The 21850-nt window shown below is 41.0% G+C and overlaps 1 protein-coding gene across 1 annotated transcript in view; it reads left to right on the top strand.

Moving 5' to 3' along the window:
- The first annotated feature begins 931 nt into the window (after positions 1-931).
- Positions 932-21850, top strand: part of LOC115588256 (TSC22 domain family protein 1-like) — a 34684-nt gene continuing 13765 nt past the window's right edge. Inside the window, exon 1 of the mRNA XM_030428721.1 lies at positions 932-4460. Coding sequence (XP_030284581.1) covers positions 1741-4460 — 2720 coding nt within the window. The 5' untranslated portion in view covers positions 932-1740. The remainder of the gene's footprint in view (positions 4461-21850) is intronic.

The following is a 21850-nucleotide window of genomic DNA, read 5'->3' as shown; positions in this document are numbered from 1 at the left end:
AATTGTTTTGTGGACTACACACCTTTATCCAACTTTTCATTGTAAATGGGTGAATAGATAACAACTGAATTTTCTTTTTGGGGTGAACTTATCCTCTGATAGCAGGAGGCAGACTCAGCCCTTCACCCGGTTCCTCAGAGATAAAACATCCACCTGAAGATGTCCGAAATTGAAGCTACTGGCTCGATACCCATAAATGCATCATATAATTGTCAGTCACAACAATTCCAAAGTTTTAATCAGTGATGGAAATTAATCAAATAAATGTATGTAATTTAAGTCACAGGTTTTTGTACTTTGGTGGTGTATTTTCATGTTGTACTATTTTCTACTGGAAATTTTCCACTGGAAATATTGTGCTTTTTACTTTTAGATTAGAATATTCATACCAAATATAATAACGACATTGAAACCACGGTGGAAAGTTAATAAGTAGGTATACTTCAGTACAATTCTGAGATACTTGTTCTCTACTTGATTAGCTACCCTTTTGTGCCCCTTTATACTTGCAATCCACTACATTTTGGAGGAAATTATTGCACTTTTTACCCCACTACATTCAATTTGATAACTTGAGTTACTGTTTTTCTTTGCAGATTCCATACACCAGAGCCAACATAGTGTATTCAAACGTAAAATAATGTTTTTTTTTAGATTAAAAAAAAAAAAAAAAAAAAAAAATGTGTCTTAAAATCATGAAAATGCAGAAAATCAGATCTGATAACCAGTAGACACAACTATACTCTAAGACTGTCACTCAAGTACAATTTGTATGGGTGACTTTTATCTATCTATCTATCTATCTATCTATCTATCTATCTATCTATCTATCTATCTATTATCTCATTTGAGGGAGCGCCCCCTCCTCGGCGCTTTCCGGCCTTTTCCGGTGATGTTGATGTTGTGTTCGTCACCGCCTCTCCCAGACTGCTTTATGTCTGGCAGCAGAGACCATGCGCGGTCGCCATATTACGGAGCACCCCTCCCCTTCAGTCCCGTCACAGCACAGAGCCACAGCAGCGGTGCGGGAGGCTACATACTGAACAACGCTACCGCTGGGGAGGACCAGTGATACAGCAAAACCAAGAGCAAAACGAGGACTCAGAGGGATGGATTAAACCTTTGTACGCCGCTGTTAAGTGATTGTATTCGGTTTTACATCTCTGCGCACCGGATAAAAGGTTGCTCCTTTTCATTTTCTTTCCTTTGAGGAGATTCAGCAGCTAAAAACGACTTCACTGTAGTCTGTGTTTAGCTAGCCGGTGATGGAGACTGGCAGCTAGCTAGCTGACGTTACTCCTCTGTCAGGCTAGCATCCAACATAAGGCTAACTTACTCAGCAGCTAGTCCGCTTTCAGTGCGAGCGGCGGTTACAGCACAGCATCTCATTGGGAAACAACACAAAATGTTAGCTCGTGCTTAACAAAGGCGCTTACGGATAACACTGGTAGTTAGCCGGCGAATTACAACTGGCATCAGCTGACGTTAGCTCGCTAGCTACTCAGCAAAGCGGTCGCTAGCCTCTTTTGCCTCGCTAACTGTCACAGGAGAGTCGTGTATGAGAGGCTGTAAATATCGGCACAACTTTGCCTGATATTTGAGAGCAGGCGAGACTTGGTTAGGACATTTATTTTTGATCGTGTTGTCTGTTGAGCGTAGTTTTGTCAAGACGGCGCCGTTAACGAACTGCAACCTTATTGCGTACTGTCAGAGACAAACTACCCCCCGGATTCTCTCGAAATGCATCATCCGGACCCTGCAGGAGACTCTGGCAGTGTTAGAAAGATGGCGCACCCGGCTGTCTTTCACAGAAGGGGTAGCAATACAGGCAGCGGGAGCGGCTCCGCGCTGTCAACGCCGGTCAACCCGGTGGTCAATAACAGCCACGTCCCGGCCGATGATTATCAACCTTCCCTGTTGATTCAGTGCCAACCCCCTGCTGGTTCATCCTCCCCGGGTCCCCATCATATTCCACCCCACAGCCTGAATCTGCATTCCCAGCCCCAGCCCACACAGTCTGCTGGAGCTCAGATAAAAAAGAAGAGTGGTTTCCAGATCACAAGTGTGACTCCGGCACAAATATCTGTGAGTACCAACAACAGTATTGCAGAGGACACAGAGAGCTACGACGACCTGGATGAGTCCCACACAGAGGACCTCTCTTCTTCTGAAATCCTGGATGTGTCCCTCTCCCGAGCTAATGATGTAGTTGGAGCAGAGAGAAGCTCATCAGAGGAGACGCTGAATAATTTCCACGAGGCAGAGACCCCTGGAGCTGTCTCCCCCAACCAGCCCTCACACCCCCATGCCCTGAACCAGGCGCAACAGCACGGTGGGGCCATGGTTAACGGGACTGTGCACCATCAACATCAACATCCTCATCATCCTAACCATGCCCAGGTCTACCCTCTATCCTCTGGGTCTGGGAGCACCCCATCTGCCCTCGCTTCTGGAGCTTTACCTTGTGTCACCCAGAAAATGCCTTCTAATGTGGGGGTCCCTCAAGAGAATGTTTCCCAGGCTGCACCTTCAAGTATTGCCGCTCAGCCTGTGGGGGTTGTGGCCCCAGGATCTGTCCCTGGAATGCACAGCTCTGCTACAGGCACTACAGTTAGCATAGTTAATCCCCAGACCAGCAGTGTTAGTAATGTGAATATGTTGACCTCTGCCAACGTGCCTGTGAGAGGGGGGATCAGCACGAGTGCTAGCAGTAGCAGCGGTGGATTTCCTCTCAATGTGATAAGCAGCAGCAGTGGAGGGAGCATAGGTGGAGGTGGTGCTGCGGCAGCTAACCTTATAACAACCACTAATGTTGGCATGAGCCAGCAACACCAAAACATCAACTCCAACATCACTATGACGACTACGGCTTCTGCTGCTGCTGTTGCTGCTGCTGCTGCTGCTGCTGCTGTCAGTGCCTCTGGAGGGATGGGACTCTCCAGTGGGATCCAGGGAAGACTTGGATCTAATGTGCTGCAGCCTGCGAGTGCCACTGTCACAGCTGTGGCCACAGCTCCTGTACCATCCACTCCTGCTCCAGCCCCTGCAGTGGCTACCACCAGTTCTCGCTTCAGGGTGGTGAAGCTGGACTCTAGCTCTGAGCCCTTTAAGAAGGGCAGATGGACATGCACTGAATTCTATGACAAGGAGAACCCAGCCTCTGCTCCCAGCTCCTCTGCATCTGATGCTGGGTCTCTCAGCATGCGCCAGTTTGTCTCTGAGAGCTTTGCTGGGGCCTCAGAGAGGGAAAGCACAAGTGGTAGCTCTGTCAGTAGCACTATGAGTACATTGAGCCATTATACTGAGAGTGTGTGCAGCGGAGAGACTGGGGGACCCCCAGGGCCCCAGCATGCCCAAGATTACGCCTCCCCTCCTCAGGGCTATCAAGGAATCCTCCCCAGTGGCTTAAGCATGGGAGTGTCTCAACCTCACATGCACCCCCAGGACATCACCCATTCACATGTGAAGACTACTGTGGCCCCCTCGGCTCCCACAAACATTCATTTGCCTGCTGCCATGTCGGGTCACCAGACCACCATTGGACTCACTACACCTGCTTCACACCAGCAGCTCACCTACGCCCAGGCAGTTGCTAATCAACCCACAGGCTCCACACAGGGCCTAGTTGGTGTTCAGCAACAGAAGATGGGCTACGCCCCCATGCCACAGCAGCCATCTGCTACCCCCCAAGCAGCCCCAGTGCAGGTGAGGCAGCAAGAGTATACCCAGACCCACCAAGGTATCCCCCAGGGCGCTGGTTCTCAACCTCTGTCCAACCAGGCTGGATCAGCTCCCTCTGGGCCAGCTAATGGATCAAATCAGATGATGGGGGCCCTGCAGCAGTCACAGGCACTCCTTCACACACAGTCCCAGCAGCCCGCAACCTCCAATATGCCCTCTCACGTTGGAGTACCAGGTCTCGGTCAGCAGCCTCAGAGCCACCCTGGTCACCTGGACTGCCAGCAGCAGAAACCACAGTCACTCCCAACACAAATACAAAATGCGGGCCTGGGCACCCAGCTGCCCACAACAGTCCACCAGAGTCAAGTATCTGCACCAAGTGTGCCTCCTCCCAACCCTCAGAGTGACCCCCAGGCCCAGCCGCAAGCCCACAACACTGGGAATAGTGGTAGGATGCCCCAGCATGGTGTTCCTCAGAGCCAGCTGACTTGTGTCAGCTTGTCCCAGGACCACAGCAGTGCCCAGGCCCTGGCTCATGCTGCCCAGGCCAGTGCCCTCTATGCTAGCCTGCCAACCTTCACCACCACCCAGCTGCAGGACGCCCAGCGGCTGCTCCTACAGCACCAGTCGGCTTTATTGGCGCTGCCCAAGCTGTCCGGAGGGGAGGCTGGATCTGGATCCAGTGCTGGCCAGGGTCAAGAAGCTGAGGGCAACACTGCTGCCACCAGTGCCTTAACTGCATCAGCTGGTCTCAAGACTGTGGATGGAGAGGAGGATGGGTAAGAGATGCTTTTTTTTTGCTTTTTTCTATTTGTTTGATGTGTTTTAACACAAGCACAGACACATTTTAGCAATAGTCTGGAACTAAAGTAGATGCATCCTGTTAAATGGGTGTTTGTGGCCCAACTCAGTATTCAGCGTCTGTTTGAAGCTGGATGATTTCACTGGTTGCTGTGGCAGCTGTGAGGGAAGAAAAGTGTTATTGTTTTCCTAGATAGCCAGCAGACAGAGGCCAGGCTTCCACAGTCTGTCTGTCCTCTGCCAGGGGGACACAGTGCAGGGCTCAGCTGGACTTGATGTCTCTTGTCTTTTATCAAGTGGCTGCAGTGATTCGACATTTTACCTAGACTGCCCCCTTGCTTGTATTGCGGCTGTCTGCCTTACAGGGCACAATTTCTGCTGGGTGCACAGTTCCCTGTACACACTCTCAGCACATTTGTTGTTTTAAAGCAGGAAACAAGCAGTGGTTGTATGATTTTAATTAGAGATAGAGGAGGCAAGAAATGTGAAAGAAATGAACTAAATCGTCCAATTTTACAAATGAAGCAAAACATTCCAGACAATATTTGATTTTGGTTGTGTGGCTTAAGGTTAAAATACTCCCTTTACCCTTTCTGTGAACTCATGAGGAAGAGACGGCGGTTTACTTGTCGACATGCATGTAGCGCCGTAGTCCTTTTGCTTCACTAAAAGCTTATTGATTTTTTTAATCTCTCTTTCTCTTCTTCCTTTTGCTCCATCTCTCTTTGTCACTCCTCTCCAGTCATTACACTTTGCTAGTGGTTTATGCAGTAAACCAACTATAAGTCCAGAGGAAGTACCTCCAAGTAATACGCTTTTAAGAACTGATTTTCAGGTCACCAGGAAATTTAATCACCTTGCAGCAGCAGGAAATTGCTTAAATTGTAGTCATTCCTTGCAGATTTCTGGAGATGTTGCTATTATTACCTTGACTTTTAGGATGTTTTGCATTTCTGAGTTATAAACAGTTAGGGAGGAGAAACCAAGATGAGGTGATTACAGGACTGGTTCTGTAACATGGGTGTTATGATGTTTTCTTTCAGTCTGTCTTTATAGGCCAGTTAGATGGATACCGAAGGATGGCTACTGTTATCACATGACATTTAACTCTGAGGAATGTGAAATCTATGGGGATCAGGTGGATTATTGTCTTTGATGATAAGTAGCATTTGGGTGAAACCAAAGCCCTTGGAACAAATGAGAAGATTGTCTTGGCGAATTAGGCTCACGGCTCATTTCTCTCTAGTTTACCTGCTGTCACACAAGTGCAAGTAGTTGACACAGTGCCTGCTGAAGTCGTGCGTTTTCTTGCTAATGAAGGCTGCAATTTCAACTGTCCATTCTTAACAAACTGACCTCAATTGACAAAAAACACAGAGATGACAGCACAGCCTCATCAGCTAATTCAAACCACACTAGCTCATGCAGACTTAAGACCACAAACTGCTTTTCTGAATCAAGCTTTTTCCCCCAGATTCAAGCCATTTAATGTTTGATGATCTGCTCATGCTGAATTCAACTTTGTTATTTCTATATCTGAGTGCAGATAAACCATAATGTGAGTAATTGTAGCATACAGCACATTGAATAAGCAAACTGTTCCACAGGGTTGTTTACATTCTGTAAAACACTGTCAAGTCATTTACTTGATTTACTTGTGATAAAAGTTGGATTGGAAAAGAAGAAGTGATACATTTTAAATGTAGGGCAGCTTTGCTTCGGTTTTTGAGATTAGTTTGTGAGGCAATAAACGGAAATGGCATAGTGATTTAAAATGCGATGGTTGTACACAATCTAATTAGCAACACATATATGTTGTGAAGCCCGTTAAAATTGAGTTTTAGTAGCGTAAAAGACATGTTTATTAAACTCTGGAAGTTTTTGAGGCTGCTTACTAGAGCCCGACTGATTAAGGATTTTTAAGGCTGATACCGATCCAAATATTTGGTGATTTAAAATCCAATATTCTGATATATCGGCCGATATATATTAAAAAAATAAATCCAGAAAAGCATCACAAAACGTGAACAGATTTTCGTAACATTAGTTATTTGTAGTTATTTATGAGTCCTCACTGAAATAATATAAGTGTTTGTTTTATTGTCATAACAGAACAGAGGAACATCAGAATATATTATAGGTTTTGTGGCGTTCTAAACACGAGTGTTGCTAACAGGGACGTTGTAGAGCAGGGGTGCCCACACTTTCTTAGCTTGCGAGCTACTTTTTAAATGACCAGGTCAAAATGATCTACCTACATAATAAATACATAAAAACATCTACTTATTTATAGATACACTGAGTATACTTTATATAACACAATGCATAACTGATTTTGAGAGAGTAATGTAACCCTTGGTATTGCACATAAAAATTGACAGTAGTAATGCACATAGGTGACAAACAGCCATCAATATTGCGCTTAATTTACACACCTGGGAGCTGGTGGTTTTTTCCATGAAGTTTTTGAATGCCTGAAAAATGTCCTCTCCCCGCATGCGTTCTTTCATGGGCAGTGATGTTAATAGCTCCTCTTCTTCAGTCATAGTTGTAAACACCATTCGAATAAAAACACACAGCTGGGCTGTATCGCTGGTGTCCGTAGACTCGTCTAATTGCAGTGAGATGTCTCTCCGAACCTGCTGTGTCAAATCCTCTGCCATTACTTCACAGCGCTGTGAAACTGTACTTCTTGATAGCTGAAGAGCCTTGATTGATGGTAATATTTCTGGTTTGTTTTTAAAATCCCAAAACAAGAAGTCAGCTGCCTCAACGAAGGCCACTTTTATCACGTCTTCATCTTGGAAGGACTTCTTATGCTTAATGATAGAGTGACTCACCCGATGCTTCGGTGTCAGCCTTTGCGTGTGGATTCCGCTGTGTGAAAAACGACTGTTGTCCTATTAACTGTGATTTTAGATCCCTCACCTTTCTCTTTCTCACCTCGCTTTTTGAAGGGAGGTCAGTGTCGTACTTTTTATGAACAGTTCGAAAGTGCCTCTCAACATTCACTTTCTTCGGAATAGCGATGAAGGTGCATTATAAATGCCGATACCGATAGTTTGGAAAATGCCTAATATCGGCCGATAATATCGGTCAGGCTCTACTGTTTACAACTGGCAAATGTTGCACCAATGTTCACTTGTGTTTAGGTGGAACTTCACCTAGTGTTTACTGCATAATGTGTAGTTCAGTTTGTTTAGTGGGGCATTGAACCATTTCCAGCAAAAACACCCCCCCATGCCGTTAAGACAGGTTGATATTTGTCACTCACCTTTTTAACTATATATAGTTATGACTCGACCACAAATTTTGTGTGCATTTTTATTTTCTATTTGCTTTTTTTGGACTACAGAATTTTGAAAGTTATGACATTATATATTCATAAAATCATGACATCATTCCACTTAAAGCTCATGCCCAAAATTATTAACTTATTGCCTTAAATCTTCTGATAAAGGAATGATTGGTATTGATTACTTTCACTTTCCTGCTGAAAATGATGGTCATTTTGTGCAAAGAGGCAGTAAAGCATAAGTAATGTCACCTTTAAAGTCACTTTAATGGAAGCGTTTCTAAGACCTGTGACCTTTTGTCCTTTGTGTACTAATTGGAGAGGAGCCAATCGCTCACATAAAAGCGGATTTTTTCTCTATGTGGACGTAATTTATTTACAAGTGTGCTCTAGTTGGCTGTGGCCCATGTCAGTGGTTGTACTGCTCCTTTGGTTCCTGTACGGCTCCTGTCAACATATTTTCAGGTTTTAATGTGTTGGATGACCCCACCTTCATAAATCAGCACCTAAGGCTCAGCTGTAAAATGGTAGAACCTCTTTAGAGTGTCAGTAGATGTGCACTTCTTTGAATGAAGGAGGCTGTCAATGGTGCATTTTCTCTATGTGCACTAACAAGCCATTAATGGAATATGTTGAAGATGGGTGGGTGGTCCTTATGTGTGTGTGTGTGTGGGCAGACTGCTCGGGTTTATAGGCCATTCATGGTAAATCGTTGATAAGAACAGTGTGTGAAATGTTTAATGGTATGAGCAAAATGTAACTAGTGTGAAAGCATGAAGTCTCATGTAATCTTATGTGGGTTTTTCTCATGCACGACTCTTGAATTTTAGGATGTGGTTTTGTGCAGTTAGATCATGTGCAACTTTCTGTGTGTGTGCATGCCGAGTTAAGTTCTTATTTCAAACCTTCAGTCTGAAGACATGATTTTGCAAGATGGGTTGATTGTAGAGCTTGAGTCTTGACTCTGTTCACTGACATTATTGGCTGATATTGGCCTAACACAGATATATGGCTATATGTTGTCCGATATGCGCAAATATAAGTTGTGTTTTTTGTTTTTTGCAGAAAATGCATGTGATGACTTACAATAATTAAATTGATTTTTATTTTTTTTATTTTTTCAACTATAAGATATCCTGCCTTGGTTACATGTTTTTGTCACAAATGTTTGATGAGCGCATTTGATGGATCATTGCAAAAAATGTGTTAATGGTTCCAAGCCTATGTTTGGGAACCAGAGTCCCTATGGACTGAGCGACAGCCGCCACTTCTTTAGTGCATGTGGTCACTACCCTCTCTGCACTTTGACATAAAGATAAACATCAACTTAAACGTAGTAATTGTCATTCCTATACGTTTTGTTCATTATTAGATATCTGGCTGTGAAGGTATTTCAGTTCGGTTCTAATGGACCAATTAGATATTTTGTTTTTGAGTGTTTTGAGTTTTCCAGTTTCGCATCCTTTTTCTTTAAGTCACTCCTTGTGTCTCCATTTATGTGCCATCTTCCTTCAGCTACCAAGAATGTCCACTTGCATGTATTTGACTGGCCTACACGGTGTCAGTGATGATGCACTGTGGCAAAAGTTGTGGCAGGTAAAAAAAAAAGAAAACATTTTTTTACAAACCAGCCTGCATCTTTTTGTTGCTGTGGTGCCAACGCAATACTGTCATTGAAATGAATGAGGATACTGCATATTTTTGACACAGTGCTATTGTTGGTTTGAACACAGCGTGTATATGTGTGTTTGAGTGTGTGAAGGCTCAGGGGAATGTAGGCTGGCGGGCTGGCTGGCTGGCAGCATGATGGCTATCTCTGCTGCTGTCTGTTTTGAATGTAATCTTCCCCCTGGCAGCGCAGGGACCCAGTGTGTGCTGGGCCCGTTGCTCATTGTGTGGAGATCAACGAGATCCCCAAAATTCACAACGCGCAGAGGAAATGACCCCACCTGACCTAACCCAACTTAGTCGGGTCTACTGAACCTCGTTGAGACCACTGAGGACACGGCAGACTGGACCAGATGGAACCAGACTGAGTAGAGTTGTGCATCACTGTTTGAGCTTTGATAAATCCTGCTATTGTGTTGCTCCACGATGTTCTTCAACAGTGTGCTCTGTGCATGGTTTATATGAGCATTGGCTTGGGGGAGGTTATATCACAGACTCGGACATACCTGGTGTCAAGATTTTCAGTCTGTCATTGTCCACATCTTGGTTTCTTGATCTATCAAAGATGGTGTTCCTTTAATAACTAATGACATTTGGGACTGTATGTTTGGTAATACTAATGTAATCATACTCTAAATATTGTGTATTTGTAGTATCGAACACTCATTCCCTGTAGAACCAAAAGATGGCTGTAAAACATTTGTAGATTTGTCCTACCAATATTGGCTTCCAATATTCCACTTCAACATCATTAAAAATGTTTTACAGAAAAAAATTCACCTTTTGCATGCCTTTTCTTAAAAGTAATATCGCTGACAGTTGATGGAAATCACTGGTTTCGTCACATATTAAATCTATTCTTCACACAATGATGCAATATTAGCCAATATCACAAAGTCTTTTTATTTTGATTCAATATTATTGCAGTAGGGAGAATTGGGTCCTCTCTCTCTGTTGACTCGTCCTGTCATCAAAATCGAAGCATTTCCATACTGCTGATTTTTCCTTTCTTTCCCCAATAGGGGAGTAATTATCATCATGGTCTTGTTCTTTGCTGGCTGCTATTCCCACTGTTTGTGGTGCTGTTTGCACGGTTTAAGATGAGGTGCACTTGGACAAAGTGCCACAGACATGCCATGGGAATTTCAAAGTTAAGACGCATCTTAAAGATGATAAGGATTGATGCTTTTTCTTTACATCAATCACATCAGATCCTTGATCATTCACTAATTTCTAACTTCCTTTGGTTTATTTTCTCACATATATCTGTGATTTATTTGTAATTTTCAACTTTCAACACAATTTAAAGAGGTGAATATAAAGTTGAGATTCGGGTTTTAAATGATTGAGTTTTCTGCTTCGAGGCATAGTTGTTCAAGAGACAATCCCAATGCGTCCAAGAATCCATTTCACCCCCACAGTGTTGGGCGGCTACTTTGCTTAAAATACTGTTTAGTTCAATAATGTTTGTCCAGGCCAGACTTCAAAAAATGGCTGCTGAGTCACAATTATTCCTATGATTCAAGCAATCCTTTTGTAAAGCCTTTCCATCAAGCCTTAAAAATATTGAGAGGTTGTTTTCTAGCCTTATTTCCTCAATAATCTTACAAAATTGGCTGGAAATGAACCACAGGCTTTATAGGCAGTCCAAGGCTGGACAGGTGCTGTGTCTTTTTTAAATCGGTGAGAATCACTTATTGATGTCCTGACAAACGCTCAATCTCAAGTTATTTTTTTTGTTTAAAAAAATACACCAATATTATGGCAGCAAGGGTGTGAGCTGTTGTCTTTTTATACATAGAGCTGTGGTTTGTCCATAGTTGCACATCACTAAAAGTAAACAGCATTTGTTATTTGTTATGCTGCTGACGCCTCCCCCAGTCCTGCCACACAGACCGAGCCAGAGAACACCAGAACACAGCAGAGCGGCAACATGCTGTGTGTGAGCGAGGAGAGGGAGGGAGGTCTCACTACACGCTACTGAATATTTACTATGTCTGTTGAAGCTGAGTGGTGAAAACATGAATGGCGGAATGAAGCTAAACAAGGAGCAGTTTACGTGTGGATATCTCTCCATAAACCACCCCACGTTTTTCTCCCTTTGCTTATTTGTATGCTTTGTGCAGATGCGTCATTGATTTCATGTTCTCTGCCTCCCTCTTTCTGATGGTTTATTTTTCCATCAATAAACAGGATTGTTTCACTTAAGAGTGCGGTGGGAAAACTAATGGCTTGTAATGGATGATAATGCATTGTGTTTTAGCCTGCCTTTCATCTACGAGAAAATTGCCCTCCCACCCTTGAATGCATGCACACACGCACAGTGCCATGATGGTCTAACCCTGACGAGAAGCTGTTCCTGCTGTTTTTATTTTGGCTCTTGATGTACCTGTACAACACAGGCAGAAGCAGTTGTTCATTTGTTCATCTATTTATCATCATTCCACTGAGGGCTTCATACTGCATCAAAATGAGTTGACTTTAGGAACTAGAGAGGCTCTTGGTCATTACAAAATAATGCTGCAACAATTAAGCATGTAGTCGATCAAAAGAAACATTTGTTGCCAATTACTTATTTTCAGTCATTTTTCTAGTGAAAAACGCTTCATAGTTTCAGCTTCTTAAGTGTAAAAATGTGCAGCTTTTCTTTGTCATATACGATGGCAGATGTAGAGTCTGGATTTTGGACTGTTTAGACAAAATAAGCAATTTCAAAGATGTCTTTGTGTTTTTTCATAGACAAAACGATAGGGCTAGGTAGCTTTTTAAAAAAATTAAAAAATTCAATACTGGTACGAATAATACCTTAAACCTTGAACGAGAACCCTTTCTCGTGTTATTTCTGCAGCTAATCACCAGCACTATTAGATCTTGGCACAACAATCATGCTGCATGCTTATTGGCCCACTGATGCTGGTGAGATGAACTCTTTAGGTATTGAAATTTGGTATTGAAAGACATTTTTGGATATTCAGTAGGATCGAGGCAATATGGTTGGTTCAAAGTATTGTGGTTTGATACCCGGCCCTAATTGGCGGAGTAATGCATAATGAAAATAATCATTAGTTGCAGCCAATGTAACCATACAACCATGACCAGTTGACTCATTCACTTTGTCACACTCAAAATTGCCTGTCCTCCTTTTGGGTTCATGAGGTTCAATGTTTGCCTCTATCTCATTTCTTTCCCACCAAATTGTCTGTGGTTCTTGAACCACTTCCATTCAGGATTCTTGAAACCCGAACCAGGCCACGTTTCCACCAGTTTTAAGTGGAAGAAAGCCATACTTGCAAGATGTCAGATTGCAAGCTTTTGTTCTGTTAATACAGATATTAGTTTTTATCCAAATAATAGGCATGTAACTTATGATGATGAATGAATGAATGAATGTGTAGACTGCTTATATGTTCAAGACAAATGGCCTTCTCCCTCCTTCCTTGCCAACCTGTAGCACATCACACACCCACTGATGTTGTCATGGTTCGCACTTCAAGTCCAAAGAACTTGGAAAAGAATGAAGGGTCAAAACATCACTGAATCTTTGGGGCAAGACTGCTGTTTTGAAATGCACAGAGAAACACACTTCAATCTAACATATCTACGCTGTATTACTTCATATGAAGAAAGGCCTCCACAAAATAAGAGAATACACTTCTGAGAGTTTTTCACCCCCAAATCATTGACGAGGCTGATAATTTGTGATCAAATGAGGCAGTTCAGACTGATTTCCGCTGACGAGACTGCAGACTTTCCGTAGAATGCACTCAAATTTGAGGGATGAACAACGTGTTGACAGATGTATCAGTGGTAAACCCACTCTCTGAAGTGTGGTCTTTAATTTTCTTCAGGCATTTCTTCATCAGAAGTCATATGACATTAGCTATGTTTTGTTTGAGTGCGTTTCTCCATGCATCTCCCATTGTCTCCAATACTGCTGACACCACAGTCTAGCTGCAAAGTGAGATTTGGTGATGAAATGACACTTATTTTTCAAGTTCCTTGAAAACCTGCCAGAGCCAACCTGATCCATGTTAATGAAAAAATGACAATCTCTGTTTCTACTGTGAATTTGTTGTCTTTTTTTCTGAGATTCGCACTGTTTCCATCCCCCATTTATAAATCTCTGGTGTCTGTCATTGATTGTCTGATCCAGTGCTGAATTCTATGAGTATTTTGTTGTGGCTGGACATTGAGTGAAGTACCTTCTATAGGTGTTTTACGTTCTGCACAGAAAGTACTTTTCTCATTCACACCTGCTTGATTTTTATAGCAACAAAATACATTTTGCTCAGGAGAATAGAGACCTTCAGAGGGAAAGCGGTGCTTTTTTATTTTTCTAAAGATGTTGTAAATATGGAGATGATTTTATTAGCCCTAGTACGAAGATTGAAACAAGAATCGCCTAAGACCTGTCTTAATGACTAAAAAGATAAAGTAGGATTCATTATTTTGTAGCATGATATTTGTGAAATGTATAACACTATGAATTGGTGCTGATCGAGGTTTAATGTTCAGCCACGCATTTTTATATTTAGGCTTTAGTGGGCTGCCACTGTCATTCCCCTAAACATGCAGGCAATGTGCTGAATCATGGTCGGCATTCCTGTGGCCAGAACACTGTCCAGTCAGCTTCAGGAGTCACACACACACACACACACAGACACACACACACACACACACACAGACTCGCACACGCACACACACAGACTCTCACACACACACACACACACACACACACTCAAAGAGAGAATGCAGTAGATGACTTTGCTATCGGCTTTTTTCTTCTCCATGTCTTTCACACAATTATCTCCATCTCTCTCTCTGTTTGGTTCATTAAAGGTGTGCTTGTTTTTTTTAGCCTGACGGGAATTAATCTGTAGAGGTCATCTAAGGATATACACATAGGCAAAGTAATTGATCAAAAGATAGTGCCATACTTAATTCACCCCACTGTTCTCATTGCTGATGTGCTGACCTGACCAGACCAGACCAGCTGCATTGTTTTTGTTATTTTACTATGAGGATGGTGTCCTTTTCGCAACAATGATAATTTGTCTACAGCTCCCTGAATATGGGTTCAGCCTTATTCACTAAGGCTTGATTATTTTCATGCCATACATGTTGTATGTTGTCGAAAGGGTGAGGAATCAGCTAGGACTGCAACAAACTTCTTTTTTATTTTCATAAATTATTAGTGTAATGATTACTTACTTGATTAATCATTTGGTCAAAAAGTCTGGGTGGCTTCTTAAAATTACTTGTATTTTATTTACAACTAGGGTTGCAATGGTATAAGAAAGACCGTATGTTAACATCTCTGAATATATTGCAGTATGAAACAAATATTGCTATCACTGTCAGTCACAAATACCCTTAAATCAAAGAAAAATGTCAAGTTCTCTTAGGGTTAAAAAAAAATGCTTTCCCACAATTTCACCAAATATTAGGCCTATGTCCTGGCAGACATGATACCTGATATAAACATATATATTTGTAATACCTCAAAATGCTAGATTTTTATATCGTCTATCAACAAATGTACTAATATGATATGAATAATTTTTATACCAAGGTAAACCTTAAAACTGGTCACTACAACATGACATTTAGTGCAAGGGAAGGCTGATCATCGTAATGTTGCTGATTAATTGACTAATGTGTCGGCTCTAGAATCATTCAATTTATGTGAACACGGCTGAAAAAAATCATCATCAAGGCCCTGAATCTTGTTTTGGTAACTGCAAAAAAAATTGAATCGTTATTTAAAGGTGTAGTTTGACATGTTGCGAAATCCATCGCTTTTAAAGAAAAAATTTAAATTGGGTTAGAAAGTGAGATGCAAAGAATTCTATCAATCTCATGTCTGTACTAGACTTGGGACAGGGTTAGCCTAGCTTAACAAAGATCCTGTAAGCAGGGGGGAAATGATTTTCTCTGTTAAGAAACATCCTTAAAATAACGACTGCCTTGGCTGATCTTCATGAAGTGTCACAGGGGGTTCATAGGTCCAGCTTGCTCAGGTTGTTGTAGTCTGATAGTTTCAGCCTTTCTGCTCAGCTGTGATGACGTGAGAGCTCTCACCAGTGAGTGTCTTTTCCCATAGGGTTTGATATTCATTCTTGCTTTGTGTGAGCTAATCCTCTTCTCTATGCTCTGTGGCTGAATGAGAAAGGCTGCTGGAGGGAGAGGGGGTGAAGCTTTTTGTTTTTATTATTTTTCTCTTTTCCCTCTCAATAGTCTAGCCAGCTGCTTCTCAAGCACAGAGACGCTCTTCGTCATGTCTGTGTCCGGTACATCAATGTTGTGTGTGTATTGTAATCACTGTTTCCAATATATTTGATTTATTTAGGTAGCACACCAAAATAGAACATTTTCTGTAATATTTAATATCTGCACTTTACTTGTTTATATGTCTATGTTTAAATGCATTTAAATATGCGGATTTGTCAACAAAGCTGCAGGAATGGTGCCTTTACTTGCAATTTATTTTGTAAGGCTTTTGAATGTAACACTATTTTGAAGCAGACTGTGTGTGTTTTGTAGTGCAGCTCACCCACTTCTATCTGACAACTAATCTCTTAGCATAACACACCTCTTTTGGTCTTTTTTAGCACAGTCACTGTAGCATTAAGGCCAACTATAGTCTGCCTACAGACCATTTTGAGTTCTGAACATGGGGCTGTACTACCCCCTGCTGGTTGGCAAGCTATGGACACACATACTCAATACACATTGCATGTACTGTATGTATGTGGGTCATGTGATGGTCCAGATGCCTTTTTTAGGCTTAAAGGCACCATATTTTTCAAGCCCTCAAAAGACTGTCTTAAAATTGACTGGTCAGATGACTGTGCGAGAGTGCTGAAGTACCGCTGCTGTTACTGCTTCCATTCAGACAGGCTAGCCTTGATGCTCGGAGGGAGAAGTGAAACAGCAGAACCACAATTATGATGCTGGAAGTGGAGATATGCTGATAATTTTTCTTTTCCTGTTTCTGATATCTGAGCTTTGTGTGTCAGCCAATAACAAGTATCAATCCAATACCAGTGTACCAGAAGTACTACTTTTCTTGCTGTGGATGTGCTTACACAAGATTACCCAAATGGCTTGCTATTTATGGATATTGGTTACTTACAGGTGTAAGATGCTACTGGCAAGTAGTAGGGTCTCGTGTCTAATGACTCAGATAAAAGGAAGTAGTACTTGATCAGTATGGTGACTCGTGTAAACGCATACTGAAGCCAGCATTTTATTGGAGGTATCACCATTACTGGTATTAGTTATGAAAAAACCTTGACTGTAAACTAAATTAAAATCTGTATTCACACATGTAGAATGATCTTTTTCAGACCAAACAATCGTGGTCCGTTGTCCCCTCAGTTTATAAGAAAAGGCACATTTCCTTTTTAACCTGTTTGGACTTGTAATGACACATCTTGATGATCTTCTTTGCCATAATATTGCCCTTTTTTCATATCCTTTTGTATTTTGTGCATCTTAAATGCAGCTGTTGTGTTTTCATCTTTGTACAAAGGCGTGATAATCAACTTTTTTGATTTGTTGGGGCATATTTCTGACGGGAAGTTGGGACATCTACTGCCGTGTTTGCACTGACAGAGGGCATGTTTTCAACCAGACATGTCCATCTGTGTTTATGATGACCAAAAACAAGTATCTTAAGCCAAAACAAGATCTTTGTGTTGTGCTGAAGTGTTTTTGTGCCTTGACCTTACTAGATAATAAGCACAACATAGTTACAAGATACAATTGAAAATTGAACCAAAAAGAAAGCTAAAGTTGCAACATAAAGAAACATACAACTCCAACATTTATTCTGCAGATTTGGTTGTCCATTGCTGTAATCATTAAAAGTGCATTTTTAATGTGTATTGCTGCAGTTGAAAGTGAATCGGCTGTAAAGGTTTTTGCATTTGTCGATGCTTTCATGTTGTTGGGCGCAAGATTTTAGGGTGAAAGGAACTCAGTGTTGCGATCCATTCACAGGAATCAAATCAATATGAGTAAAAAAACAACAGATAAATAAATCAGCAACCATACTTGAATGCACAGTTGAAAAAGGAAAATAGTTGGCCAGTGAGTGTCTTATCTCAAAGGTCCAGATAGTTTGAGCTGGTGGGGTGTTTACTGCATCCAATTGGAGGTTGGGACTTTAAAGTGGGACCTGACATGAGCCACAGTCCTTCCCAGGGTCCAGGCAGGATAATTAGCGGTAAAATGTCACACTCCTTAGTATCTTTTTAAATAGCTGTTTCTGCAGAGTAAGTCTTTATTACTTGGTTGCTTTGGAGCATCGGAGGTATGACAACAGATTAAGAGGTTGTTTAAGGTTGTTATTTTCTCACAGTGACATTGAGCTGCTCTCAAATATACACTCACTAATAGGAATATATACTTGCATTAGCGTGAGGACTTTTGCATCCAACAGGGCTAATTAATGGGAATATTGATGTGATTTCTTTGAGGTAATTAGACACATTTAATTAGCAGCAAGCTGTTAACATGTCTTGACCTACATGGTGAAAACATTATTTAGTTACGCTGTCCTGGCTGATAGAAAATATTATTAATATGTAATTGTTAAGTCATTGTTATTATGTCAGAAGAAGAAATTATTTCACTTCTGACGACAGCTTGCTTTCAAGTGTGCTGCTATTGTAGGCTGACATCTATGACTTTTTTTAATTGTGGCACTTTAAGCTGAATTTAATACGTTATGTGATTCTTGTATTTGTATTTTAAGCCTCACCAATTGCTTATTTTTTTACTGGATTGGGTTGAAATTTATCCTGAACATCCAAGAAGATGTAGGGATTAATGATTTACAACCTGTATTCATTTGAATAGTGGTTGCACGATATACCCGTATAAGAATCTTTCATTTCAAAATATGAAAATGAATATATAAATAAAACCTGTACTAGTTGTCACTTTCTTGCAACCAAATATATGGTTCTGTGTAATATTAATTACAGACTATTAATATACAAACTCCTGCTGTCTAATACCAGACAGAGATGAAAGTCTGCTGGCTTAATGAGGCTTTATGTTTCAAAGAAAATAAATGAGTGACTCAAATGGCTTGCTGAATGACTTTTTATGACATGTCAGACATTTCTCTGGTCAGCAGGCACAACAAAGACAAAGAGGTGTTAAGTTTAGGTTTAATTGGTGGCATTCGGGCAGAAATTTGGTACATAACAGGAATTCACCTCCTACAATCCTTAGTGGAAGTTTAGTTGGTAGTGAAACATGGCTCTACTGTGTACCACCAGATGGCAGTATGTACCAGCCTACTTCCCTGAAGTCTCAGTGCAGCTTCTAACAGCCAGTGAGATGAGCATTTAGAGCCTCACAATACAGCACTGTGATAAACATATAATGTTCAAAGAAATCACATGAATTCATGTGAGTGTTTGCCCTCTGATTTTTAAATATAGATAAAGTGCAATGATGGAGCATGGTGCCCCACAATGTTGGTCTGTGACTGAGTCAGCTGCTTTATTTTATGTCTGTTTGTTATGTGTGGACTCTTTCTTATAAGTATGAAAGGAGATTAATTCTAAAACAAATGTTCCATTTTTACTCCCATTGTGAATCTATCAACATTGCACTGGTGACTGGCAAATGTGTACGGTTATTTCCATCTTTACTTAAAGTAAAGACAAAGTGTTTACTTCCTGACCCCCTGGTAGGCTGTCATTAATTTGTTTTTCTTTTTTGTCTCTTTCATGTTCTCCTGTGGTCCTCCATTTGCTGTAACAGGTAAGACTTGTTTTATTTTTTTTGTTTTGACTCAGGATAATCCAAGTTTCAATTTCAACAAGTGTTAATTAGAGCAGCCTAAGGTTTTTTTCATGTTTCTGTTGCAGTTAAAATCAATACTAATTCTCATATGAACATTCACAAAAAGCCTGATTAATTGCAGATTCCGATATGAGTAAAGAGCATGAGGCTGCATCCTATTTATGGAGACCCCCATTTAATGTTAACATCAATTTGATATGAAATTTAATCCAACTGTTGTCGATAGTATAAATCTAAGTTTTAAAAACTGTGAACAAAATATACTTGTTAACTTTTGTCACCAGAAGAGGGCGATGTGCACTGCTGTTATTAATATGTAGTGATGGACATGTTGGATCCGATTTTGGCAGTTCTTGCCACTTTTGAGCAAGACTTTTTTTAATATGAATGTACAAACGGCTTTTTTCATTTGTGGTCACCATTAATGTTTACATCCCGTGCTGTCTCGAGCCTCTCGTCCATGTGTATATGCAAGCTCACTTCAGTGCATCGGTACCATAGTTCAGTAGAAAAGAAAATATTTCCTTCATGAAACTTCTTACAACAAGGTCTGTGGATTGTCTTTGGTAACATCATGATCTCTACAAAGAGAAATTGTTGATAAAACAGTTTTTCGGTGCTTTGAGCATCACAAGCCAAGTGACATCTGGATCCATTTATTCAAGAGAAGGGGGACACTCTATGCTAAAGCTCAGCAACTTGCAACAAAAACTCTACATGGATAAATAGCACTACAGGTTAGAGGAAAAATATGTATTTTTGATTTTGGGGTGAACTGTTCATTAAAGGTTTACCTAACTTACCTAATCCTGGCCTCTGCATATACATGCAGTGAAACATAGACATAAAATTAGAGTATGCTTAATATAAGAGCAGAAAAACCCTGAGGACAAACCCTGTTTGACAGTAAAGCGGAAAAACAGTTTTTGTACGTTGCTAAGCTGTGCTTATGATAGCGCTGCTGTCGTCAGAGAATTAGGCCCTGATGAAGTCATCACTTGTAAATCCACTCAGTGCTCTCTCCTCTTCTCCCCACTTGTAATCTTGCACATGCACAAACAAATGAGAAGGCAGGGAAATGGGTCAATGCTTGGAGTGTAATTGTCTCACAATTATTGATCTCATGAACTCTCGTTGACTTGTTTCAACAGCTGATTCAAAGGCAAAGAAAACAGATGAGGATCTTGATTCTTTTCCAGTAAACACTTGATTCATTCCATGAAATCTTTTGTTAAGGCAGACATTAAAAAAAAAACCCTCTGTTTGCGTACTGTTACTAACTATGATACCAGGAAGAGGATAAAAATAGATTTGCTCTGAGGCGTCATCCGGATACTCCGAAAATTTTGGAAAAGCTGAAACAAACTAAGATCGACAGTAGCATTCTCCATCGATACTTGGCTGGTCAGTGACAGATCAATACTGTCATACCATGGCCCTTTAGGGACCTAGCTCAGATTAGGATGGAGCAGAGCAAATCAACTAAGTAAGGGGAAGGTATTTTTACATAGTGGTGTATATTTAACAGATGAAAATTAACCCTAATCCTAACCTAAAGGAAACTGGAAAACGTATTGAGAGAATTTGAGGAAAGATGGGAAGCTTTGAGAAATTTGAGCCACTTCATAGCAATCTTTTTAAATATCTCTACCAGTTCGTTTCATATATTAATAGCTTTAGCTTTCCATTGACATCCATCCTTTTCTATAGCAGCTGAATTGTAGTGAAAGCTGTACTTTGATAAGTCAAATTTAACATGAGTTTTAGTAATTGAAGAGTTAGTCTTTTTTTTTAATTTTTTTTACTGACCTTGCGTGAAAAGGGAACTTGCTGACACTTCAGAGGCAGGAATGGGTACAAACCGGATTGATCTACACAGACACCATGTAATTAGATGACTGATACTGTGTGTTAAGTGGTATTGAGAGGGACTAGTCAAGGGAGACCATAATGTATACCTCATCAACTCAAAAATAGAAACACTTCTGCTGATGCCGTTCATCTTGTCAGCCAAACAACCGTATACCATTCCATCCGCCCACTGCTCAGACTGATTTGGCTGAGAGACCTGCCGATTGTGTTGGAGGAAGGTTTGTTGGGATGTAGACTAGGGCATGAGAGAACGATGACTCACTTTTGGTTCTGTGGAGTATTAAAAGAAAAACAGCCTCCCACCAGCCAACACAAACACACTTGTATCATTCTGTTAGAGACAAGGTGGTAGCAGGCATGTGTGCGTGTGTTGTAAAGCTTTATGACCCAGACATTATGGTGAGTAATCGTGCCTCCTCCATCAGCCGATAAAAGATAACAGACTCGGAAAGAAATAGAGGCTCACTCACAAACTGAAGAGTTTCCATTTAACACGTTATAAGCAAGGACATCTATACAATATAGTTAGATATGGGGATCGCTGATTTTTTTTTTAATATAATTATATGTAAAAGACATTCAATTTGAGAGATGTGATACTGACTTGAATACAAATCAGATGTTAAGTAAAACTTAAACTGAACAAATTGTCTCACTAAAGTGCTGTGCTCAAGTAGAGTTGTTTGTAATTCACCACTAATTCGTTAT

The sequence above is a fragment of the Sparus aurata genome, chromosome 9 (assembly GCF_900880675.1).
Source record: "Sparus aurata chromosome 9, fSpaAur1.1, whole genome shotgun sequence".
Taxonomy (NCBI): Eukaryota; Metazoa; Chordata; class Actinopteri; order Spariformes; family Sparidae; genus Sparus; species Sparus aurata.
Note: the sequence above shows the minus strand (reverse complement) of the source record. Positions and strands in the feature narration are given on the sequence as shown.